Source organism: Chaetodon trifascialis, chromosome 6 (assembly GCF_039877785.1).
Source record: "Chaetodon trifascialis isolate fChaTrf1 chromosome 6, fChaTrf1.hap1, whole genome shotgun sequence".
Taxonomy (NCBI): domain Eukaryota; kingdom Metazoa; phylum Chordata; class Actinopteri; order Chaetodontiformes; family Chaetodontidae; genus Chaetodon; species Chaetodon trifascialis.
Genome location: NC_092061.1, coordinates 13433873 through 13457178, shown reverse-complemented (window position 1 = coordinate 13457178; position 23306 = coordinate 13433873). Strand labels below are relative to the sequence as shown.

Below are 23306 nucleotides of genomic sequence, written 5' to 3'. Positions count from 1 at the left end.
GAAGAGCATGTCGATGGATTTTTGAAAGAATTCGGCTTAAATTCATTAGAATTATCTGCTGCAGAAGAAAAGTCTGAATTGGAGTTGTTACATTGCTTTTTCAGGCTAAGACAACACCAATGGACCAATGCTGATACATCAGCTGTACTGTAATATGAATAATAAGTTTGAGTGATTTTAATTATCTGTGTATTGCTTAAAATCACTGGTTCATTAACTGTAATTTGTCCTTTTCCTAATGAGACACGACCTTGTCATCTCATCGTGGTTATGATAAGTGCGTTGGTTTTCATTGCAAGCCAGAACCTCAACCGTTTCCCAACACATGCTTCATTTTCCCATCAGACAAGTCTTTACCTGTTCTCCTGTGGTCTGGGTGATCATTTGACTCTCAAGGTCTGTACAGTTTCAGTTCATTAAAAACGCGGGAGGGATAGAGTTACCTTATGAAACACCTCAGTTGATGAGCTGTCTGACCTGTGATCAGTTAGACGTGTTGCTCCTCAGAGACTGTGCTGTACGATGCTGCTGAGAGGAGCTGATTCTAGATAGGCGACAGTGCTACAAACAGCGTACACGCTCTCTGTAGTTCGTCTCTGAGCCAGTGGTTGGGATTGAAACGTGTAGGTGAGGAAAGGAAAGGAGAGGAGGATGTGAGAACTTCCTCAAACTGTTTGCAGTTTCGCCCTTTAGGACACGGTGGTCGTCACTGGTATAGAAAATAGAGAAGCTGCTGTTCTGCATTTCACTTGACAAGAAATGACTAAATGTTTACCTGAATTGGCTCCAGAAAGTGATGCACAGTTCAGTACTAGAGCCCACGAACTTGATGTTATATCACAGTGTGGATTGAAATACGCTAAATGATACTTTAAATTACCTTTTGCTAAATGACTTTCAGTCAGTTATGAGAGGTATGTGAGATATTCCACATGACGCTTTGTCTCATAATACATCTTCTTCTGCCTTGTAATAAAAAAACTGTTTTTAGGCACTCCTTCATTCCAGTAGTATTTCTATTTTCAGTGGAGCTTCTGCAATGAGCAGAAACAATGCTTTATTCTGAGTCATACAGACATATGAAGCCTTTGTCTGGGACACCCACTGTGTCCGTCACCGCTGTTTGATCACAGCCTAAAAGAGAGAAGGGGAGAGGTGTTTTCTCTTCCTCTTCCTCTGCTTTGAAAGAGAAGCAGGAGGAGAAAGGCAAGCTTTTTGAAACTCACAGCAATCATCTCTGGCTTGGTAAAGTACGTGTCAGACAGAGAGGAGTGACATTTAATATCTAGACAAAACAGTCCCAGGGATGTTTTTAAGGTGTCTGGAAACACAAACTGCAGGCTCACTGCACAGGTTCTTCCAGCCAAGCTTTTATTTTTCATCTTGAAGAATCACATTCAGATGACCACCATTACACTGCCATACAATAAAACAGCCATCCTATTAAAACAGATCTAACAAAGGTATAAAGATTAAAAAAAAGAGACAAATCTAAACATCAGACATGAAAAAGAACAAAATCACAGTTTATTTCATGAAGACTCAAATAATTTGACAAAGCTTTGTCATATTTATCAAAAAATACATCACTACACCCAGTGCTTACTTTGGGTACAATGTCCCACAAACAAAAATACCAAAATAATTCCAAAACATGCACAATGGCTTGAGCAACAACACTTATTTTATTTTAATACCATGAATTTACACAGACGGTTAAAGCAAAGTTGCATATTTGAGTCAGTCTTGCAAAATGATTTTTTTTTTTAAAAAACTTCTTAAATATAATTTTGCATTTTATCTACAAAGAAGCTCCACCCTAATCATACATTTCCACTTATAAATGCACATTAACCCTCCGTTGATATGTTCTGCATGTGCAGTACGCTTCACAGCTTTGTATTTCCGTTGCTCTTTTAATAAACACCATATGTTCATCTCTCTTTTCTTAGCCTACTATACATCCTTCATAGCGAGTTTTATTTAAAGACCTCCACACTCTGCTCTCCCTTCAGGGGCGTGTCTCCTGAACATCCTCTCCATTTTCCTGTCAACAAAAACCCCTTCTGCCTTCCATAAAACCTGCATCTTCTTATCAAAATTCTCTCATTCTTTGTCTTCTTCTTCATCCTGTTGACCCGTAACTAACATGAATTCATCTACACCTGATCTGCTCTCGTTCCTCTCTGTGGCATCGCAAAAGCCGTCCGCCTGCTGTTTGCTTTCTAGCTCTTGGTGAGGATCCCCTAGCTCTGAATCAGAGTCATAACCATACGACTGCCTTCGGCTTGTCTCATAGTGGTGCACCTGGTCGCCTGGCTCCAACTCAGATTCATAGACCATCTCGGATGTCTCCTCTGACTCCAAGAGGTGCACCTTCTCACCTCTGGGATCTACAGCGTGTCCCTCTGCTGCTGACTCCCTCTCATATGTCTCTTCATCTAAACCATGATGGTACATTTGTTTCTGCTTCTCCCTTGGCCTGAGTTCACCTGGAGACCCCTGCCCTCTCTCCTCCAGCTCGTGGTGGTCCACCTCAGGGCTGTACTGGCTCCTTCTGTACAAACTCTCCTCGTCCTCCTCCTCCTGACATGAGCTTCCAGGGACGCTCTCGCCATCAGACTGGGAGAGATGAAGGCCCGGGGGCTTCTGGGAGAGGTCAAACGGCTCTTCTTGGCTGAAGTGGGTGAGGAGGCCCATGGGAGTGGACAGGCAGAATCTTCCTCTTTGCCTAAACACTGAAGTCAGAGATACAAGTAATTATATCAAGCGACTTTTACATGTAAAATGCAGACATCAGCTACGTCATGTGCGGCCTTACATCTTTCATCCAGCCCTCTGTCCATGACGCCGTGTTTGACCTTCATGTGTCTGGTGAGGTTTCCCTTCAGTGTGAACTTGCTCGGACAGTAAAGGCATTTGAAGGGTTTGCTGTCTGAATGGAGATGCATGTGTCCCATTAGGTTGTGCATCCTGTTGAACTCCTTCCCACAAAGCTGAAAGACAAGGAAGAGGAGCGTCATCAACCAGAAAAGAAACATAAGAATTTTCTAAACGACATTCACAGTAATGTATGTGCTGTGCATTCTGAACAGCTGATGTACAATCCCTTGCAACTCAGCTGTGATGAATTGTCATTTTTTAACTTCAGTTTTTGCACAGATTAATCTAATAAGATGTAATTCGTTAGTCAGTGAGCTTTAGAGGTGCTGGTAGTGTATTTTGTTGCCTATGGACAGAGTCAGTCTCACTGTGTCCCCCTGTTTCCCGTCTTTATGCCAAGCTAAACTAACCAGATGTTGGCTCAAGCTACATATTTACCATACAGATGTAAGAGTGGTGTGTTTTCATCCCAGCAAAGAATAAGCTTATTTCCTGGAGGGCCAAAGGATGCTCTCTTTTTATTCTAAAGTGTCGATGCCACAGTGATAATTTACTCTACAGTAAAAGGCTGACCATTTATTTTGTATGTCAGTTCTCAATCTGATAATCAACTAGTGACTCTAACTGTCAGATAAATGTAGTTGGGTGAGTAAAAAGTAAAATGTTTCTCTCTAACTTGCATGCAAGCAGAGTACTTGAGTAAATATACATAGTTACTTTGCACGACTGGCTGCAGTAAACACTATTTGAGGATACAAAACAATAGGCCAACACCATCCACCTATTGTTTTTTATCCCCTGCCTTTGTCAGATGACTATTTATTGCAATGTGCCGTGTTGTAGAGCTACACGTAATCATGAATGAATGTGCAGATATACATGGACACACACGCCCTTTTTTCCCTCCTTCTATCCTTGTTTTCCTCTTTTCCTCTTTGTCTTCCCCTCTCTCTATCCCTGACACACACACAAGAAAAACAGAAAGAGGGAGAGAGAGAGGAAGCAACATTGAGACAGGGCCAGGAGGAGAACAGGGAAGGGCAACTCCTGCGCTGTCCTTCCTCTGCATTCTTTTTTATTAGGGTGGTCCTTTCCTTCAGGAGGAGAGAGGGACTGTAAACTGTCCAAGAGGACCGTGAGAAAACAGGAAGCTCCCTCCAGCAGCAGAGAAAGCGAGATGAAATCTATTTGAGGGCCCTGTTCTCCGGGGAGGCTGGGGGGCCATTGTTAGAGAGGCAGTTTGTGCGGCGATATCCTTCCTATGGACAAGGAGGGTCCTCCTGCCAAAAGCCTCATTGCTATCTGGTCATCGTCTGAGTCCTTGTACCAAACACCAAGGTCAAAACAGACACTCCAAAAAAGTGGTGAAATCTTTTAATTACCGCTAAATATTACAGGTTTGGTTCTGGGCTGTGATCAAATATGCTTTTGTTTATTTAGTTTTAGTTTACAACAGTGCTGGAGTCTTGACGTCTGATTTGTTTTCTCTGCTGAGACTGCGATGAGAAGATCAAAACCATTCTCATGTCTGGCACCAAATCTGAAGTTAGAGCCCGCAGGCGGTTAGCTTAGCATAACACCAGAGCTGGCTACCTGTCTCCCCCTGTTTCCAGTCCTTGTGCTAAGCTAAGCTAACCAGCCACTGGTGATAGCTTCGTAATTACCCAACAAGTCCTGCATGTAATCGACAAAATACATCGTTAGTAACTGCCCTTAATAAGACAATGCATTGAGGCATTATCTATTGTTATGTGATGGCAGGTAACCACGGTCTCTTTAACCACTGATACCTAGTTATCAGGTGTTTGTTGTTACAGTAACAATAACCACTTGGTTGAGGTTACGGAACGATTGTGGTCCTGATATGTTAAATTTGACCAACCTTGCATTTATAGGGCTTGATGTCCGAGTGGACAATCATGTGAGCCTTGAGAGTCTGTTTTTGGACAAAACTCTTGAAGCACATGTGGCACTGGTAGGCCCGTATGTTGGTGTGGATGAGGACATGGCGCTTCATGTTGGCCAACAGGGTGAACTCACGCCCACAGATGCGACACTTGTGCTCCTTCACCCCCTGAAGAACGAGAGAATGTGGAAGTGTGAGATGAGTCTGTCTGCTGCTTAAAATTTGGATCGTTTTAATCTAAAAAATCCTCCAGAGCCTTATTTTACTAACTTTTTTTTTTTTTTTTTGAGATCGCACAGTTACAGAGATACCATTTTTGGGAAATGTGGACGAAATGACACCAAAACATCAAAAACCCTTATTTGATGGAAAAGTGCAGCCATAAACACACAATGTCATGGTTTTTATCAGTGTAAACATATTACTTTAGTTAAGACTGTGCAAGCTCATCTAGTATATTTCCATGTAATACTGTCAAACTGTGTGGAATCAGGTGGCTTTTCTCACCTTAAAGCTACCAGAGGGGAGATATAAGAGGCAAACTGGATGTTTAGGGGTTAAAAATAGCTTCAGGACAGAATTTACGGGAAATTGCTTTGAGGCAGCTGCCAAAGCAACCTGTTAGGCTCGTGTCCAAACTCTGTCAGCCATCTTCACTATCCAAAATGTACACAAGGATTAATGGAAATGTCTTGGTGTGACAGCAAAATTGATAACTGCCTGATGCCAAGAAAGCCTTTCTTGTGCTTCCAACTCCTGTCAAAAACCACTGACACATGCTGCTTCTCTTTGTCCTCATAATTAAACCTACTTTGTGAGTGAGCGTGTGCTGTTTCAGGTGGTGTGACTGGATGAACTCCATCCCACACTCACTGCAGATGTATGGTCTGATGTCTTTGTGTTTCATCATGTGGTTCTGAAGCTGGCTCGGGTATTGAAAAGTCTTCTGGCACTCTGCACACCTGCAGGGACAACAGGTATATGGCAGCCTCTTTACAGAGCCAAATAGAGAACTGAAATGTTAAAGCAGTAGTTCAACATTTTGGGAAATGTATGTATGTATGTATGTATGTTTGCTTTCTTGCCAAAGGGGGAATCAGATGATCGATATGACTCATGTCTGTGTGGTAAATATGAAGCTACAGCTAGCAACTGGTTAGCTGAGCTTAGCTTAGCTTAGAACAAACTGAAAAAGTGGAGAAAACTATCATGGATAGTTTTTCTACTGATTAAACAAATCATATATAATGTGTTACTTGGTGAGCTTTGGAGGTGGTGATAGGCAAATTTCGTTATTGTTTGACCGATCCATGCAAGCTGTGTCCTCCTTTTTCCATCTTTATGCTAAGCTAAGCTAATTGGCTGCTAGCCATAGCTTCATATTTAGTATACAGTCAAATTTCTCATCTAAGAAAACAAATGAGAGCATTTCACAAAATGTTGAACTACTTCTTTAGCAACACAATCATAATGATATTTCAGCAAAGAGAACTGTTTTGGGTTTTTTTTGCTCACCTGTACAAGGTGGGACCACGATGTGCAGTCAGGTGCCTCTTCAGTTGGGCCAGGGTGGGGAAATCCAGTCCACACTCCACACACACGTTCTCCTGGCCTTTCTCGTGCTTCAGCTCATGGGCACGAAGCTCACTTGGGTAAGCAAAACCTCTGCCACACACACTGCAGCTGGAGGGGCAGATAAAGAGTGCAAAAGAAGAGGAATCAGAATCAGCTTTACTGGCCAAGCATGTGTGTACATACAAGGAATTTGACTCCAGTTTAAACATTGCACTCAATGTGCTGCTACTGAACACATACCTGTATGGTTTCACGTCACTGTGCTGCATCATGTGTCTCTTCAGGTGGCTGGTCTGAGTGAAGGCCTTGTGGCACACCTGGCACTTGTGGGGCCTCATGCCCTGGTGTGTGAGCAGGTGTGTGTGCAGGTGGCTCAGCTGCTTGAACAACTTCCCACACAGGTGGCATCCGTGTGGCTTGATGCCGTTGTGTCCCAGGATGTGTGTGACCAGGTTGTATTTGGAGGTGTAAGACTTCTCACACATACGACACTTCCATCGCTTCTGGTCTCCTCCCACGTCTACATAATAACTGTCATCCACGTGGACGCTGAGACCAAGCTTTTCAGCACTGGTTGTCCCACCGCGAGGAGGTCCATCACGGTCGCGATGCCTGGGGCGGAGGTCCTCTCGCGGGTAGAAAGAACTGGGGGAGAGGTGCATGACGGGGCTGGGCATGAAGAAGGGGTATGGGAGGAGGCTGTGGTGCAGAGATGGGAAGTAGGGAGGGTGGAGAAGGAGTGGAGAGGGAGGCCAAACAGGGGAAGCACTGAGAGGCTCCTGTTTCACCTGCGCAGGTAGACTCATACCTGCTGATCTGTGATGAAGCTGCAGTCTGTTTAGTTCAATCATACCAGGGGTGGGCTTAGGAGATGGAGAGAGATTGGGGCGAGGTGCGAGGGAGAAGGGGATGTGGGAGAGGTCCACCGTCTTCTTACTGCTTCTTTCCTCTGCCTCCTCTGCTCCTCTGTCGGGAGATTCACCTCCTGGTGCGTCCATCTTGAAAGGAGTTCTTTTGCGTTTTTGGGATCCTTCCTTTTGGGTGTAACCGGGGCCAAGCATGGGAAAGAAAGCAGGAGGGCTGAAAACAGTGTAGGTGTCTCTGGTGGGTGATGTGCTGGGGTATCTGGGAGGGGAGAATTTGGGGGGCTTAATGTAGAACGGAGGTGGGCTTAGGTAGAAACTGTGCTGAGAGGCTTGTCTTGGCTCATCCCTGAGAGGAGGACTTTTTGCTGATGGGAAATTTACTCTGTCTGTTTCCATCTTCTTTCTGCATTCAAAAGAGTACAAGACATGGTTAAATGTCCTTAGTAACAGGTGGAAGAAGCATTTAGAGACTTTACTTAAAGGGCAACTCCACCAATTTTAGACATCAAAGTCTGTTTACAGGTCTTGGGGAGTCTTGGGGAAAATGAAAAAATAACCGCACAATAACACACCCCAACCTCAGACTGAACCATCTGCAGTCAAGTTACTTCATGGGTAATGTAGAGGACGAGTTTTGAGAGGGAAGAATAATGCATGGAACTAAAAAGACTGTTCTGCTTCATCGATTTATACTTCTTTATATATTATAGATTAGCAATACCTCAATATAAAATACTACATTCATTCAACATTCTACTTAAGTAAAAGCGCAGTAGCATTTTCAGCAAAATGTACTTAAAGCATAAAAAGTAAAAGTAGTCATACTTCATAAAAAAATTTACCTGTGACTCATATGTCACTTTGTATGTATGTATGTATGTATGTATGTATGTATGTATGTATGTATGTATGTCATTTGTAGAAAAAAAAAAAAAAAGATCATCTGAGTGTGTGTCTGGTTTCTGTGTATGATATGAAACATGTTTCTCTGAAGGTGTGGAAGGAGTGTAACCAGGCACTCATACAGTGTTGTACACCTACATATTCTGGTTTTCAACCTGAAACCTTTCACTTCTTCCTTTCACACAGATCTTCTCCTCTCCTGAAATTAGGAAGTTAACTGTAAAATGTTCACCTCTACCTCCCGCACACTTTTCGCTTCTCCCTGTCTTTTCTCTCTGCTCTGTTCATCTTTGTTTTTTTGCACTGATAGTCAGGAAGAACTTCCTCTTTTCTCCTCCGCTGCTACGTGATGTTTTTGATCTCTATCTCTGTGAGCAACCTGAAGTCTGAGTTCAATTAAATAACTGATAAGCATAACACTCTGACATGTTAGGATGTCATTTAGCTAGAAATAACTGCTCCACTGCAGTTTCGACACGCATATGTCGGTGTAGATGATGGTCATGGGTGAAAAGATGGTGATACTAAGAGGGGAACTGTCTTACTTCTGCATCACATCCAAACTGTGCTCAGCAGTGTTGTACATATCTATTCTATTTCTGTAAATAGCTCAGTGCTTATCAATGAGAAACTGCTGAGAACCATATCAATCTACTGTATCATGACCACAAGTTCTACTTTATTGTCTGTTACTTGTTGTATCTCTGTTGGCTGTTGCAGATGCAGCAACGACTCTTCCAATGTAATGCAAAAATAGAAACGCAAAATAGAAACATCACAATCCTGCAGCTAAAGATATTTTTCAGTGTCGCTTAATCTGCAGGTTATTTCCTGAAATAAATGTTTGGTCAAAAAATGTCAGAAAGTAGTGAAAAATGCCGGTTACAATTTCCTCAAACCCAAGGGGACATCTTAAAATGTCTTGTTTTGTCTCACCATAATCAGTGCACAATCACATAAATTATAGAAAAGCAATAAATTCTCATAATTTGGAGGGAATAATTTGTTATTTTTGCTTAAAAAAATGTCTTGAATGCCATGCTTTGTTTTCGACTGATCAATCAATCAACTGTTTCAGCTCTTAACACTGACATCCAGATTCACACACATGCAAATGCTGTATAATGTGACTGAGTCACCTTTTAGTGATGTTGAAAAGATGATGACAAGTGAGGATGATTCATGAGATGATGAACAGTGCAGGGATTTCAGATCAATTCACAAAAGTAATTTTGTTTCTTCAAAGACACACTTTGAAAACATACAACACACTCTAAAAACAGGGAATGTTGCTTCATACCAATAAATAATGGAAACACACATTACAGGAACACAAGTGTTTGGATGTCAATTTGTGTCATGCAGAATGCGAGAAGAAAGTTTTCCCGCTTCTACCCAAGATTCTGTTACAACTTCAGATGCAAACTGAAATGTTCAGTGTTTCCCTTTCAGCCAGTTTTAAATGCTGTCCTGGATATGATCCCATTCTCTTATCCTCTCCCACTTAAGGTGCACTGTGCAGAGACCCCAGCCTGTACTTTGCCACACCATGCATTCCAAACAATCCATTAAAACCGAAGCCCCTCCTCACATGCCAGTCAGTAGCATGTAAGTGTGTGTTTGTGTGAGGCTGCAGCAAAGTCTGCGTGTGGAACTTACCAGCTGAGTGTAGCAGAGTGTGTTTTCTGTGATGCTGTGGCTGAAGAGCTGCTTGCAGCTGCTGCTGTTGTACCTGTACCTGCGTTCTCTCCCTCCTGCTCGCGCTGCAAGCCTCCTGACAATGAGCCGCCCGTCCACGGATAGCATTTGAAGTGACTTAAGAAAGAGAACAGGAACAATCACTTTGTTCTCATTTTTCAGATGAGTACCTTCGGAGAGAAGGAAGGAAGGGAGGGGAGAGGAAGTCAACAAGCCGAGTGCCTTCCTGCAGAAAAATAAGGAAACACTAGATAGACATCTCCATTTCTCTATGAAATAGGGATTTGCACAGCTTTTGGAGGAACGCGGGGAGGCGAGATCTGATGTTGCACAAGAAAACAATGCAGTTTGAATGTTTAACAGCTGTGAAGTGACATGCTGCAGATGATCTCAGCCTTTCTCTTTATACAGCTCAAACAAATGAATGTCAAGGATGACCAATTCCACATCTAGAATGAATAAAATCTTTCATGTTTTTAGATGGAATATGAAAGATTTTAAGCTTGTGAACAACATTTTAGTTAAAGATATGTCAGGTCTTTTAGGCTCCAGCAGATAAAGTTCATAGTCAGTCAGTTAAGTGTTTATCATGCAGGGACTGTGCACAATACTATTAACACTTGTATGATATAATGCAATCCAGCCGAAAAGCCCTGCAACAAACATCACCTCTGTGAAACTTCTGATGTTCAGTTTTCCCTTCCTCCTTTTTAAAGAAAACCTTTCTTCATTTCTTAACCATTCTTTCTAATTTCAGGGGTCTTGTTAGGGGAGTTATTATAATGGATTGCACAATATTGCATAATAGGCAATTCTATTATTTTGTCCACCTCCTGCAAAGCCCGACAGATGAAAACAGTGACAGACAATGAAAAAATGAATGCATAAATAGATTAAATGTGTCAACACAGCCACTAGGAGGCAAGAGTGTCCTATTGTCTAAGTAGCAGTCCAGTTTCCACCACTTTATGACCACAGCTTGTCTTGCTTATCTTCATATGGTGACTTCAGCTATGTTTTATGATTTGTCTGCGAGTGTGAAATCTAAACAATGGCAGTCCACGTCTCAATGTCCTGCAAGGAGTTAGCGAACAAAGATGATGTTATCAACTTGTTTTTAATTGAGATGAGGTGGCAGTTAGTAGATCAGGAGGGAGCTGCAGTAATTGAGCTCATATCATTGAAGCAGCGAAACGGCCTTTTACGGGTTGTGGCCGATCATTAGCTGTGTTAATTAGCTCATGAGACCAATCAACCTCAGACCTGCACAATGTGTGCGTCAATTGCTGCGAGGAATTAAGGATTTTATTAACAGAAAGGAACATTTTTAGGGGTGTGCGTGTGTCCTTTTGCCATTGTTGTGTTTGTTTGCAAACATCCAGTCTACAAAAAAACTGTGTAAGGCCCTTCAGAGGCATCATGGTGGCTCAACAGGCCTGAGGTTCAGAGCTTCTTCTCATGACCTGAAACTTTCTGTCCCGGAAAAAGTACTTAATAAAGATGAAAATCCTTAAAATATATCTCCTCTTTTTTTTAGCAAAAGCAGATCAAAGATGTACTACTCTCGTGTCATGCTCTGAATAATTTAATCTCCTCTTGACCTCTCTGACTTTCCTGTCATCGCTAACATGCACGGTCACGCACCACGAGCCCTTCTATAATGATCCTCAACAGCAAGAAGCAAAGAGGGGCCACAGAACTGGCTGGCCCTTTGACCCGGCCTGCCCAGTGGTCAGCTTCATCTCTGGAGGTGACAGTGACCAAAATGGACTCATTAAGGATCTCTAAGTGGCTTATGGGTTTCTGTGTCACTCTCAAAAGAACCTCTGGAAGTATATAAGACATGTCAGAGGCTCCAGAAACAGAAGGAGCATCTTGGAGCATCTGAAACAAGCACTTGAACTCTACTGCTCATCAAGACATTAAGGAACAAGTGAGTTTTACCTCTGTGGACATCCGTCCAGCTTAGATTGTGTGACTTTTTGTGTTGTATGTTTGCACTAACTCGTTTCCATCCTTCTTACATTCTCTCTGCAGAAATGAGTGGAGCTGCTGTGTCTGTGTGCCTACTGTTTCTCCTGTCTGTGTGCTCAGCGTGTTACATCTCAAATTGTCCCATCGGTGGGAAAAGGTCCATCATGGATGCACCACTGCGCAAGGTGAGCTGCTTTATGAACAGATTTTTTTTTATCTCTTTTTGTTTGAGGGTTTTTTTTCAAGTCAATTGCATTTTGTTTGCATATAGTCCAAAATCATACTTCACCAAAGGTTTTATAATCCGTACAGCGTAACACCCTCTATTTTTCCAGCTTTGACTCAGATAAAGAACAAATCACAAAAAAAAAAAAACCCCTTAATAATTGTGAATTGTGTTCTCTACCAGTGCATGTCGTGTGGCCCCGGAGACAGGGGCCGCTGCTTCGGCCCCAGCATCTGCTGCGGGGAGGGCCTCGGCTGCCTGCTGGGCTCCCCAGAAGCAGCTCACTGTGTGGAGGAGAACTACCTGCTCACCCCCTGCCAGGCGGGAGGGAGACCCTGTGGATCTGAGGGAGGACGCTGCGCTGCTTCAGGACTCTGCTGTGATGCAGGTCAGGAAGTAAATTTAGCATCATTCAGACCTTTACTGAAGTGAAGTAGCAATACCACTCTGTGAGAATACTCTATTGGAAGTCTTGCATTCAGAACGTAAAAGTACTGAAGTGTTATTAGCAAATTTTACTTACTGTATTATAACAATTACTGCATTGCAATACTGTGAAAACGGCATTGTAATGCTGTAGCTGACTAAAGTGGAATTGATTGTAGTTCTTTCATGTACTCTTGGGTGGTTTGATATACTGTATAGCAATGCATCATATTTTATATACTCATCATGGGTGTTTAGAATCTGTAACAGTGACTATAGCTGTCAAATAATTGTAGTGGAGTAAAAAGCAAAACATCCCTCTTAAATGTAGATTAAATTAAAATACTTGACTGCAGTAGTGCAGAAGTTCAGTACTTGAGTAAATGTACTTTGGTACTTTCCAGCACTAGGAGTGATTTTTTTGTGGTTTTTTAGCATCTTTCTCTTCTATTACAAGTTTGATTTAGCTAAATGGGACAAATGACCACTTCTGTGGAACAGACAGTAAGTTTATATACATTTTTCATCTACTATGCAGCCAAGATTAAAAGCTTGATACCTATTAAGCTGCATGTATTTTGTCATGCAACCTCTCTCTCCAGAGTAAAGTGCACTTAGATAAGCAGCATACTGAGCCCTGCTTCTTCGCTCACTGTCAACTTTGCTTTGATCATTTGCCATCTTGCTCTGAAAAGGTTCATGGTGCCAGGTCACAAAACCTGATAACGGCATGTTGTAAAGTGCATGCTTCATAACAGACAACCATGTCCTCAATAACTCCTCCTGTGTTTGTTATGTTAAAACCCTGCCACAGAAAGCTGCACCACAGACCAGTCCTGCCTCATCGAGGAGGAGGGAGACGACCAAACCAGCCAATTTGAAGGCAGCGACCCCGCTGACATCATCCTCAGGCTCCTGCATCTGGCTGGTCACACTTCTTCTCATCGAGTTCACCAATGAGCTGCCCCTGACACCAAGGTCTCATGGGAAACTCAAAGAAGTGGGACTCGTAGTTGTAATCCACATGGTTGTACTTCTCTGTTTGTCGTCATCACTCTGATTTAGCTCTTTTCCCCCTTTGTCAATATATTTTTATGTATGAAAATAGGGATGAATACTGACAGTGGTCATCCAGATATCTGCATGTTGAAATAAAGTTTTGAGAGAGTATAAAGTGTTGTTTTTTATTTTAGAACCACCTGACTGAAACCTTGTAGATCCTTAAAGAATAAGTCAGCATAAAACTTATCAGGCAAATGTACAAAGCCCATAGTTTGTATCTTTATCTGTCAGATATATCATTTTGCATAATCCCGTAACCTCACAGGACGCTATGGTGTACTTTTTTGGGACAGCTCCAGTAGCACAATATCACTGTTGCAACAGTAATAACAGTTATCTTGGATGTATGTCACCTTTGATCTATATTTTTTGTCAACTTCATCATTTAATGATAAGATCTTGATTGATTGAATGCCAAACAAATGAATTACAAACAGGAGATTGAAGAACGTAAACACTCTGAAACACTGATGAGAGATTATTGACAGTGTGCTTGATTTAATCATTTTGTCTTATCTTATCTTGAACTGCTTTGTGAGAGCGCTTCTTTTTTTTGGGGGGGGGGGGGGGGGGGGGGGGCAGGGGATGGGGGGGGGGACTTATCTTGACCAGTGACATCATCTGAGTAAAGTACCTTTGTAGTGAAATGTAGAGTATAGTTCACACTGTAGAAGTTACAGTGCACAAAAGCAGGGGTTTAACCTGCTAAAATGCTGCTAAATGTTTATGCTAAACCTTTCAATAAAATGGAAAATATGATAGAAATTATGTAAGAATAGGTGGTGAAATATGCATTTTAACTGCAGAACTGTGAAAATAACAGGAAAACACCTACTTTTCATAACATTTTTGTATTTATTTTATCATTATTATCACTATTATTTAAGTTTTCATCATTTATGGTTTTGGCAAGAATGTGTAAAACTTTCTTTTCTTTTTCTGTTCTTTTTTTTTCTTGTTTTGGACAAAATAAGGATAAATAAGGATTCCCAGATCCCAGATTTTACCATTCATAACATTCAGCTGTAAGAGAGAAACCATCTTTTCTGAACCTCCTGCTTCTGTAAAACACCATCTTACTCAGTATTTTCACATAGACTTTGACTGGAAAAATGAAAAAAGTGAGTGAAAGATCACGTAGAACAGAGGACAGAAGGGAAGACGTGAAAGAATTGGCTAAAGGGAAAACAAAACGGTGGAGAACAGAGGGAAACAGGATGAAAAGAAGGAACAGAAATTGACAAGCCACTGAAATCTCACAGCAACATTGTGTCCACTCAGCAGTTTTTGGGCTGTGATTCATGTAGTGTCATCGTGAGGCAGAGACTTTCAGGATCATTACTTACATTTGGACCAAATGTAAGTAATTTTCCCCTCTGCATTAAGGGTTGCCAAACTTGTACCTCTTTAATCTCTGTCTGTCCTTATCTGTGTTGGTGGATCGTCTCTGAAGTGGACTGGAGCTGCCTTAATTGGAGACACCTGTGGTTAATGATTGACACGCTGGAGTTTGAGAGTATAAAACCAGTAGGTTAGCGCTGCCCCCTCCACCTTCACTGCCTGTCACCATGTCTTTTACTGGAAAGTACCAACTGGAGTCTCATGAGAACTTTGAGCCTTTCATGAAGGCCATTGGTAAGATTTCAGCTCTTTCATGGAGGTTTGTTTGTTTTGGACCAAAAGCTTTAGTGTTTTGTCACACTGTGGCTGTGGACTGGACTTCTCGTTGATGAAAACTTGAGTGTTTACAGTCATGCACGGTTAGCTAGCTTGTCTAGTAGTGTGAATCTACTGTGCTAAATTCGCAACTATGAGGAAGGAAATGCAACACTTTTTTTTTTTTTTTTCTTAAACCAATTGCTTTTCCATCTTAAGGTATCCCTGATGAACTCATCCAGAAAGGCAAAGACCTCAAGAGTATCTCTGAGATTGAGGAGAATGGTGACAACTTCAAATTGACGGTCACCACTGGCACGAAGGTCATTGTCAACAGCTTCACCATCGGAAAGGAGGCAGAACTGGAGACCCTCACTGGAGAGAAGATAAAGGTAAGCAGGACCCTAAATTCAGGGATGCAGAACAAACAATGCACAGCTTGGTGGAAAGTAAGCTGTATGTGGTAACTGCAAACTGTTGCTAAATCTTCTGCACTTTTGTCCAGAATGAGCTGTCTTGTAACTTTTCTCTTGCAATGCTACTTTAAGGCGGTGATTAGGCGTGAAGGCAACAAGCTGAAGGGCTCCCTGAAGGGAGTTGAGTCCGTCACAGAGCTGGTGGATGCAAACACACTTGTCAATGTGAGTAGATAAAGCACTACTTCTAATGACTCAGCGTTACATAACCCTTAACAAATTTCTAACCCTTTCCTTTGCAGACTATGACACTTGGTGATCTCGTATACAAGAGGACAAGCAAGCGTGTGTAAATGTATGCACTTGCGAATAATAAAAAAATGTTAAAACACAGAACTGGTTCTTTGTTTCTTTGGGCTGACATGGCACTAATGTCAATGATATTGGTACATATCTTCTACGAGGTTTTAGGAGTTGAACTGGCTAAAGATCAGTTTACACTAAACCCATTACACGATGAGTAACGGGATCTAAATGGTCTTATGCTGGGTGTACAAAAGTAGCTGTTCACAAGTCTGCATGTGACTTCCTTTTTATTTTTTTTAAGCAAGAAGTGTCAGTGCAGTCATGGTACCATAAAACTAAACAACGGGGTGAATATTAGTTGTATGACTTCAAACTGCATGCTGGAGTTGCTCTCTAATGAATATGGATGCTGAAACGCTCAACAGACAGCAGGGGTAGTCTAACTTTCTCCAGTGTCATGAGAAGTCAACTCAATGAAATCTAACTTTTGCAGCGTGTGGAGCTGGAGCGTGGAGATGTCAAATGCTGGTGGCATTTTTGTTTTGGTAGTGTGGTTCAAAACTTGACCTTATTCAGGATTAAAGTAAATATTGTGTTGCTTTGACACACAATGAGAGCCCTAGTTATGCAATTTTACATTAAAACAAAATTCCCATAAAAGCTGAGCTGCTGAGACCTCATTAAAATATATCTGACAGTAGGGAGTACGGCTGAAGCATTGATGGCATAAACTGTCGCAAAAGTGTTGGCACCGCATGTTTAAAACATACTTCTGCTATTTTCTCTCCCATTATGAATTTCTGTAGTTCCTCACAGTTTAATAAAAACAAAACAAGTTCAGTGACATCTTTTTAATGAAAAGTGTAACTACAAAAGAAAATGATCATGTGACTAAATGAGTGGATTCTCACAGCATCCCTCAGAAAACTTAATGGTAAACAGTAGGACAGTTTTCTGGATTTTTGCATGACTGCAGTTCTGTGATTACTTCCTCCGGTGGAAGAGATTCTTGATTCCCTCCTCCATGGACTTGGGTTCATGCATCATGGTCATCGGTTTGTTCTTCAGAGCAGCATCTCTCATACTGTGGTAAACATACTCATTCTGCTTGAACATCCTCAGCTCCATTTCTGTCTGCATACGCATGGCCTGTGGAAAGATCAGGAGGGAAACATCTGTACTTAAAACTACATGTAATAAGGTATACAATAAGTTTTGACCTGCTCAGAATAAATAAAAACAAAACAAGTAACGTCATTTCTCTTTTGAACAGCATCCAAAATAAGATAAGCAATCTCACTGCTGTTTTCTCCAACTAAAACTGAAATTTAGCCTCAAAATATCAATTTCGCAGAGCCAAATCTTCACATGCAAATGTAATTTTGCACGCAGAGATTAAGAGGTGTTTACCTCCAGGTCCTTGGTGATGGGATGTGTTGGACCGTGGGTGACCATGAGAATGGAATAGGCTTTGCAGATCATCCCGTGGCCAACCTCAATCTCCCCGGCCTGCCAGTGAGTCACTCCTGCTCGCATAGCAGCCATACCAAGAGCGGCATTGTTGGGGTGGTACAGTTTGCTGCCAGGGGAAGAGATTTGATTCATTTAATTATTTATTTAGTCATGTTTTCATGCTGAAGATGTTCATGTGTGTCACAGCAGACAGCCCTGTATCTTTGTACTCACATGTATCCATCCACCATTTTGCGGGAATATTCTGAAGCATCATTAAAGTACTGCAGGTAAGCTTGCACCTCGCTTAATGTGCTCCACATCCTCAGCAGGTAGATGTGAGTGTCATCCAAAATCGGCTCTGTTTTCTCGATGCACTCCTTGCAGATTTTTACCACCTGAAGAGAAAAAAAAAAACAACACGTAGAGAAAAATCTTCAAAAGAGCACAGAGCGTAGAGTTGGGGGTGGAGAGATTGAGGAAAAAACAAGTCTTGAATTCTGTGGTGTGATTAAAAAAACATCTTTCTAGAGCTTCATAATCATTTTTATTTGGTGCTGCAGGGGATTTGATACAATACCTCATGGTAGTCAGCATTTAACCGCGCCTTGTCCATCTTCTCCAGCATTTGAAAGCAATAATCCGTCGCCTCTTTCACCTGCTCCTCCGAAGGCTACAGGTTGGTGATTGCAGACATTGATCAAATGTTAATGAACTGCACCACTGATCAAGTATTAACACGTTGACAATTAAATGCACCATGAAAGACTGTTCATTTTTAAAGACAACACAGGTTTGCCTTGTAGAAGTCCATAAAAGTGGAGGCCTGATTACTTTTATCTGAAGAAGTCCTTTGACCTGCTTATAACTAACAAAGATTTACTCTGTATGTAATAAAAAGACAACATCATGGACATTTTTAGACAACCAAATTCAATATGTCATAACAGTTTTGATCAATGTTTCAAATCTCTGTTATTAAAAATAGAGTTATATATGTGTAGTCCCTGTCACATGCTATTTATAACCTCTGACCCACACAAACAAACTCAAAGTGAAGTCGCCTCATGGTTCACAGATTAAGATAATGTCAAGGCCATGCAATTACTTCACATTTTATGGTGTGTCATGTATTGATTTACACATGTCAGAGTGTTTAATGTTGAGTTGTCAGTAATTTGGTGCTAGATGTTGAGTGTAAATGAAATAATATGATATAAAATAAATAAACTGGTGGTTTATGGTAGATGGTAAAACACTTAAATAGGGTTAACGGGCTTGAAGTGATTGAAGCTGTTGAGTAAAAGTTGACTTTTTTTTCCTCGACACTGTGAATGAATGTGTGAATGCATGCACATACAATCTGCTGGGAGTTATCTTTGCTTAAAATAGTCACAGTGGCTCTGCTTCTCGTGTTTCCCGTCTGTCCTTATCACCCATCCACTCAGTACTAAACGTAGCGCGATGGTTTGGTCTTTTCTGCCCTGTGCTGTATAAAATCATCCTGCCAAGCAACATCAGTATCACCACAGACACACGAGGACACAAACCTTGACTCCGTCCACTTCTCTTCCTCCCAGCTTCAAGTCATCTTTGATGTGGTCCTTGCAGTACTCACACGTGCAGTCAAAGAAGTATTGTGCTTTCAGTAGTCTTCGTCTCTCCTCTGACAAATTCAAGAAGTCCACATATGCGACTGTCAGCTCCTCTCCCTCTGCGATCTTACCGAGAGAGCGCAGCTCAATCCTGAGGAACAGAAGCACAGTCAAGTACAAGCAGGCATCCTTTAAGTCTTTCTTACTTTCCCCACACAGTTTTAGATGGATGGTGAAACCCTGCTCCATAGAGTGGCTTTCAGATCAGTCAATCCAGCTGAAGGATTGAAGGAGTGAATATTAATGAATATCACAGAGATTATTTCACACTTAAGCCTAAATTGAGTAGTTCATTCTATTTTTAACTGTTATTTTCTTTCATTTAATGTTCAGTTATTTTTTTTCCCCACCACATGTGTTTAATAAAAGGCTTAAGTCTGAAATAATCATGGATATTTATCTTACAAACTTCAATATTTACATGGAAATATTGTTTTGCCATGTTTTAGTCTGGTGTTACGTGGTCTGAGAGGTGAACTGATAGGAATGGAAGTTGTTAGAAATGGGAGAAGCTACTAATAGACAGCAGTCTGTGCTGGTATGATGAACACATGGTGTGATCACTCATGGGCAAACAAGTGGGAAACCATGAGTAAAACTTTATGTGGACGTGACAGACAGATAAATTATATGTGGTTAAAAAAAAAGAGCTTTCGGCAGGTGAAGAAAAATGCAGAGAAAAACCCATTCCAGCCTTTGCCTCTACAGAATAAGCCAAATTAAGGTTAGAATCACTGATTCCCAACCTGGGGGTCCAGATTCCCACTAGGGGTCAATATAACTTCACAGGGGCCACAAGGCCTTCTTGATTTTAATTGTTAGAAGAAAACTTTTTTCAATAAATATACAGTAGATCTATATCTCAGTATTTCATTCATTTCACTGAAGAAAACTAAAAGAAATTGGTATTTTTAAAGTTTTGATTATTATTTAAGATATAAACTTAAAAACTACATTGACAGAGCCTTCACTCTGCTGAACAGCCTCGTCCTGCATAAAAAAAAACACGCAGTTAAAATAACAAAAGTGCTAACCATCAGGGAGAGTAAAACACTGACTTTGTCAAAAAAAAAAAAATGAATCCAAAATGTTTACAACTGAAAATTAAAAAATACATAATATAGACAGAGAATGCTTCTCTGATATTCACATGAAATAATCTGCTCAAAATTCATCTAAATGGCTCATTTTACACAAACTTCCTGCAGTTACTGTGCTCAGTAACTGCACATCAGCTGTTCTGTACACTTATTGTTATGCATTGAATATAATATGAGACATCCCTGAAATACATCACTTAGTCAGGGGTCGTCAGTTCACTAAATGATAGAAAAGGTGTCCCTTGAGGATAAAGGTTGGGAACCACTGGGTTAGAGCACTCAAGTATCATGTTGACATATGTGTGAAGAGTCACATCAAGCCTACAGTGCAAAAAACGACTGACAAACACTCTCATTTCCTACAATGGATGGAGAGGGAGGGAGGGAGGATGGCGGTTATGTGAAGTGATATGTCGATCAGGCTTTTAATGTCTCAATGGTGCTCAATAAATAACACTTAAAGAGGCTCAGGGTGAGGTAACGCACCTCCGTTGAGAATGAAACATAGTATTCACAGCCGATTGACTGAAAGACAAACAGGAAGCAGTTTTACACCAAACCTGACAAACACACACTCTCACACAATACACAACAGCACGTAAACACACACTCAGAGACTCTGAAAACATTCAGCAAATTTCTCTTAACGTTAGAGTCGAGTTCAGCTGAATGCAAACGAAATTTTCAAAGGATAAACATCACTGGGGAGTAATTTTCTTACTTACTTGCCGTGGTTGAGGATCACAGTGCAGTTTGGCCAGCAGTCATGATTCACTAAACATAAATTTGGGAAAAGACCAACTCCTACGGCCTGAAGGCCCCTCTGGTCGCTCAAAGTGAAACCGTTACAGTTAACCTGGGAGAAAGAGGGGAGATACTCATGTGAACACTCATGTGAAGATGTGAACTTTTAGCAGAAACATAATGAAGGAGTAAGGCAATGTGTGCTGTATCAAAACAATACATAGTTCCCACTGCAGCAGATAGAAGATAGTAGATAGTGAATCACAGCCAGTCGATCTAAAATTTATTAACCCTGGTGGGCTGATTAAAGGTTTGTTTGTGCGGCTTTTTTCATCTCGTGAACTATATCACGTATCATTTCACTTATCAGCTGATTGCTTCATGTCCACCGGGTAATTGGTGCCTTCAGGTAATTGACAGTCACTCATTAACCTGGTATGTTGTATGTTAGCTGTCAAGTATTAAAGTTAAATGGCACAACTCATGCTGTAAAGTCAGGTATGAAGAAACATATCTGATATCTGCTGTTTTGTCAGCCATTGCTGATGTTAAGTGTGAAAATATTTGATTTCAACAAGCTGACAGTGAGGACTGAACACATTAGTTTTGGTCACTGGGTGAAGAGGGCAGGTTCAGCTCACTATCTTCATGCACTTTGAAGAAAAAAGCCCCTGATTTTATGGTTTAAGACCTTGCCACCTTACAGGAAAATGCAAAGGGATAACACATAGAAACGCACCACTCCAAAAACATGTGAGATGTCGTCAATCGTGTGCTGCTTGCTGTTACGGGGCCAGTAGTCCAGGAAGTTGTGGATGTCCACTTTGAACTCCTTCAGCTCATCCTCTTGCATGTCAGCTACGTGGTCCTCCAGCTCCTCCAGCGTGGTCATCTGCATGTCAGACACCACACTCCCCTCCTTGTCAAGGCGCCACATGATGCGGGCCACCAAACTGACCACGAAGGAAGAACAATGAAAGCATGACCAGTGCTGTGCAAGTTACTGATAACTGGTAACTTTCTTCAGTTTATATTAGAAACATTACAGTCACTACAATGAAAAGTAAGCCGACATTGCTTGCACTGTCTTGTGCCCCTGTAAGGTCGGGTGATGTTAGATCACGAACTGGAAATCTTCTGGAAATTTTCCCTCCACTTACCGGATGCTCTCATTCGGTGCTTTGCCATAAGCTTTGATGGCACCACATTCTTGCTTGTGTTCGGCCCATCCGGCACGCTGGCAGGTTCGGTCGCAGTAATGAGCAAATTTGCACTGGCCGCACCTCTGGAGCTTCTCTTGTCTGCGGAAACAGCTGTGGCAAATACGCTCTGCTAGACTGCAGAAGAAGAGAGGCAGCGGAGAAGGGAAAGATCTTATGATCCATATGTTATAGCATGTGCATATTGCAGACTCATTAAGTAATAAGAGACAGTTGTCAGCTCCTTTTTGTGTGAATGTCTACCATTTCTCCCATTACCAAAGAGAATCTTTCAGTTCATTCTGTCTTTTCATCACAATATATTCTGAACTCAGTGTTTCCATACTGCATCTCACAGTCTTCATCAGCAAATTAAAGCAGATCCACAAAAGATGGTCTGGTGTAAAAGCTTCCTGGGATTATGGGCACTGTAGGAGGATGGATGTACAGTCTGGCCTGTCAGGTTATATGAAAACACATTTTAAAACATTCAGTATTATACCTACATTTTATTGGATTTTAGAAGAACAGAACAGCATTTTTTATTATTAATCTATTTTCTAAGAATTTTAAGCTCAGTGAAAAACCCAGACACTAAAGGATAACACACCTGCGCATTACAGTCTGAAAGATACCACTTCTGTCAGTCACTATTTTGTCTTCCACATTTGATGACTAATTTGTCCCAAAAGTCCAAACAGTGGGACTTTTGCTTCTGATTGTTCCAAATAAAGTCGTTTTCATTTAGCATTCGCTCCTTGTATTTGTTCTTTCATATTACCAGGACTTATTTAGTGACAGTTACGCAAAAACATCCCCCTGATACTGAGCTGACTACACTGGAGGCACAGTTAGAATACAGCACTCTTGTCATTGTCAAATCACAGTAAAGTCAGACTCCATTGCCTTCCAAAACAGGAAAGTTATTATTGAAAAAAAAATGACAGAAAACATGTTGTTCAACTGCCCGAATATCCTCACAATGTTGACATTTGAGCACATCCCCTATCACTGAGCGCCAACATCCACAATTTGCACCATTACCGTACCTGTCAAACACAACAGCTGATATACTGGCCTCAGAAAAAATGACATCTCCAGCCCAAAACTCCTTGGTAGCCTTCAGACCCCTCCCCTTTCCAGGTGAGTCAAATATTGCCACGTTCTCCATGGTAGCTGCACTGGTTCCTGAGGTGCTGGTGAAGAGTGAATCAGTGGTGAACGGATGAGAGAGGAGTGTTTCAGTGGCAGAGAGAAGC

General features: G+C 41.4%; 4 protein-coding genes across 6 annotated transcripts; 2 read left to right on the top strand and 2 right to left on the bottom strand.

Annotated features, from left to right (window-relative positions):
• Window positions 1-1359: 1359 nt before the first annotated feature.
• On the bottom strand, window positions 1360-9946 carry znf366 (zinc finger protein 366). The gene is made up of 7 exons (XM_070964646.1): window positions 9793-9946; window positions 6605-7633; window positions 6305-6472; window positions 5601-5751; window positions 4766-4957; window positions 2822-2996; window positions 1360-2738 (listed from the first exon to the last, which is right to left on the bottom strand). Exons 2-7 carry the CDS (start codon window positions 7624-7626, stop codon window positions 2107-2109), a joined length of 2340 nt encoding a protein of 779 aa, XP_070820747.1. The 5' UTR covers window positions 7627-7633; window positions 9793-9946; the 3' UTR covers window positions 1360-2106.
• A 1741-nt stretch (window positions 9947-11687) lies between these two features.
• On the top strand, window positions 11688-13631 carry LOC139332402 (isotocin-neurophysin IT 1-like). 2 transcript variants are annotated; one of them, XM_070964326.1, is made up of 4 exons: window positions 11688-11764; window positions 11869-11990; window positions 12215-12419; window positions 13272-13631. In XM_070964326.1, exons 2-4 carry the CDS (start codon window positions 11871-11873, stop codon window positions 13415-13417), a joined length of 471 nt encoding a protein of 156 aa, XP_070820427.1. In that variant the 5' UTR covers window positions 11688-11764; window positions 11869-11870; the 3' UTR covers window positions 13418-13631. The 2 variants fall into 2 exon arrangements, with proteins under 2 accessions (XP_070820427.1, XP_070820426.1); XM_070964325.1 differs by having other exon boundaries at window positions 11866-11990.
• Window positions 13632-14899: 1268 nt separating this feature from the next.
• On the top strand, window positions 14900-15944 carry LOC139332807 (fatty acid-binding protein, liver-type-like). Its single transcript, XM_070964915.1, has 4 exons — window positions 14900-15154; window positions 15395-15567; window positions 15724-15816; window positions 15894-15944. The coding sequence occupies exons 1-4, from the start codon at window positions 15088-15090 to the stop codon at window positions 15942-15944; spliced, it is 384 nt and encodes a 127-aa protein (XP_070821016.1). The 5' UTR covers window positions 14900-15087.
• A 925-nt stretch (window positions 15945-16869) lies between these two features.
• On the bottom strand, window positions 16870-23269 carry smyd1b (SET and MYND domain containing 1b). Of its 2 annotated transcripts, XM_070964889.1 has the most exons (10): window positions 23097-23269; window positions 22009-22185; window positions 21588-21801; window positions 20830-20960; window positions 20591-20629; window positions 18900-19095; window positions 17930-18022; window positions 17584-17747; window positions 17308-17476; window positions 16870-17046 (listed from the first exon to the last, which is right to left on the bottom strand). In XM_070964889.1, the coding sequence occupies exons 1-10, from the start codon at window positions 23216-23218 to the stop codon at window positions 16882-16884; spliced, it is 1470 nt and encodes a 489-aa protein (XP_070820990.1). In that variant the 5' UTR covers window positions 23219-23269; the 3' UTR covers window positions 16870-16881. The 2 variants fall into 2 exon arrangements, with proteins under 2 accessions (XP_070820990.1, XP_070820992.1); XM_070964891.1 differs by lacking the exon at window positions 20591-20629.
• Window positions 23270-23306: the final 37 nt, after the last annotated feature.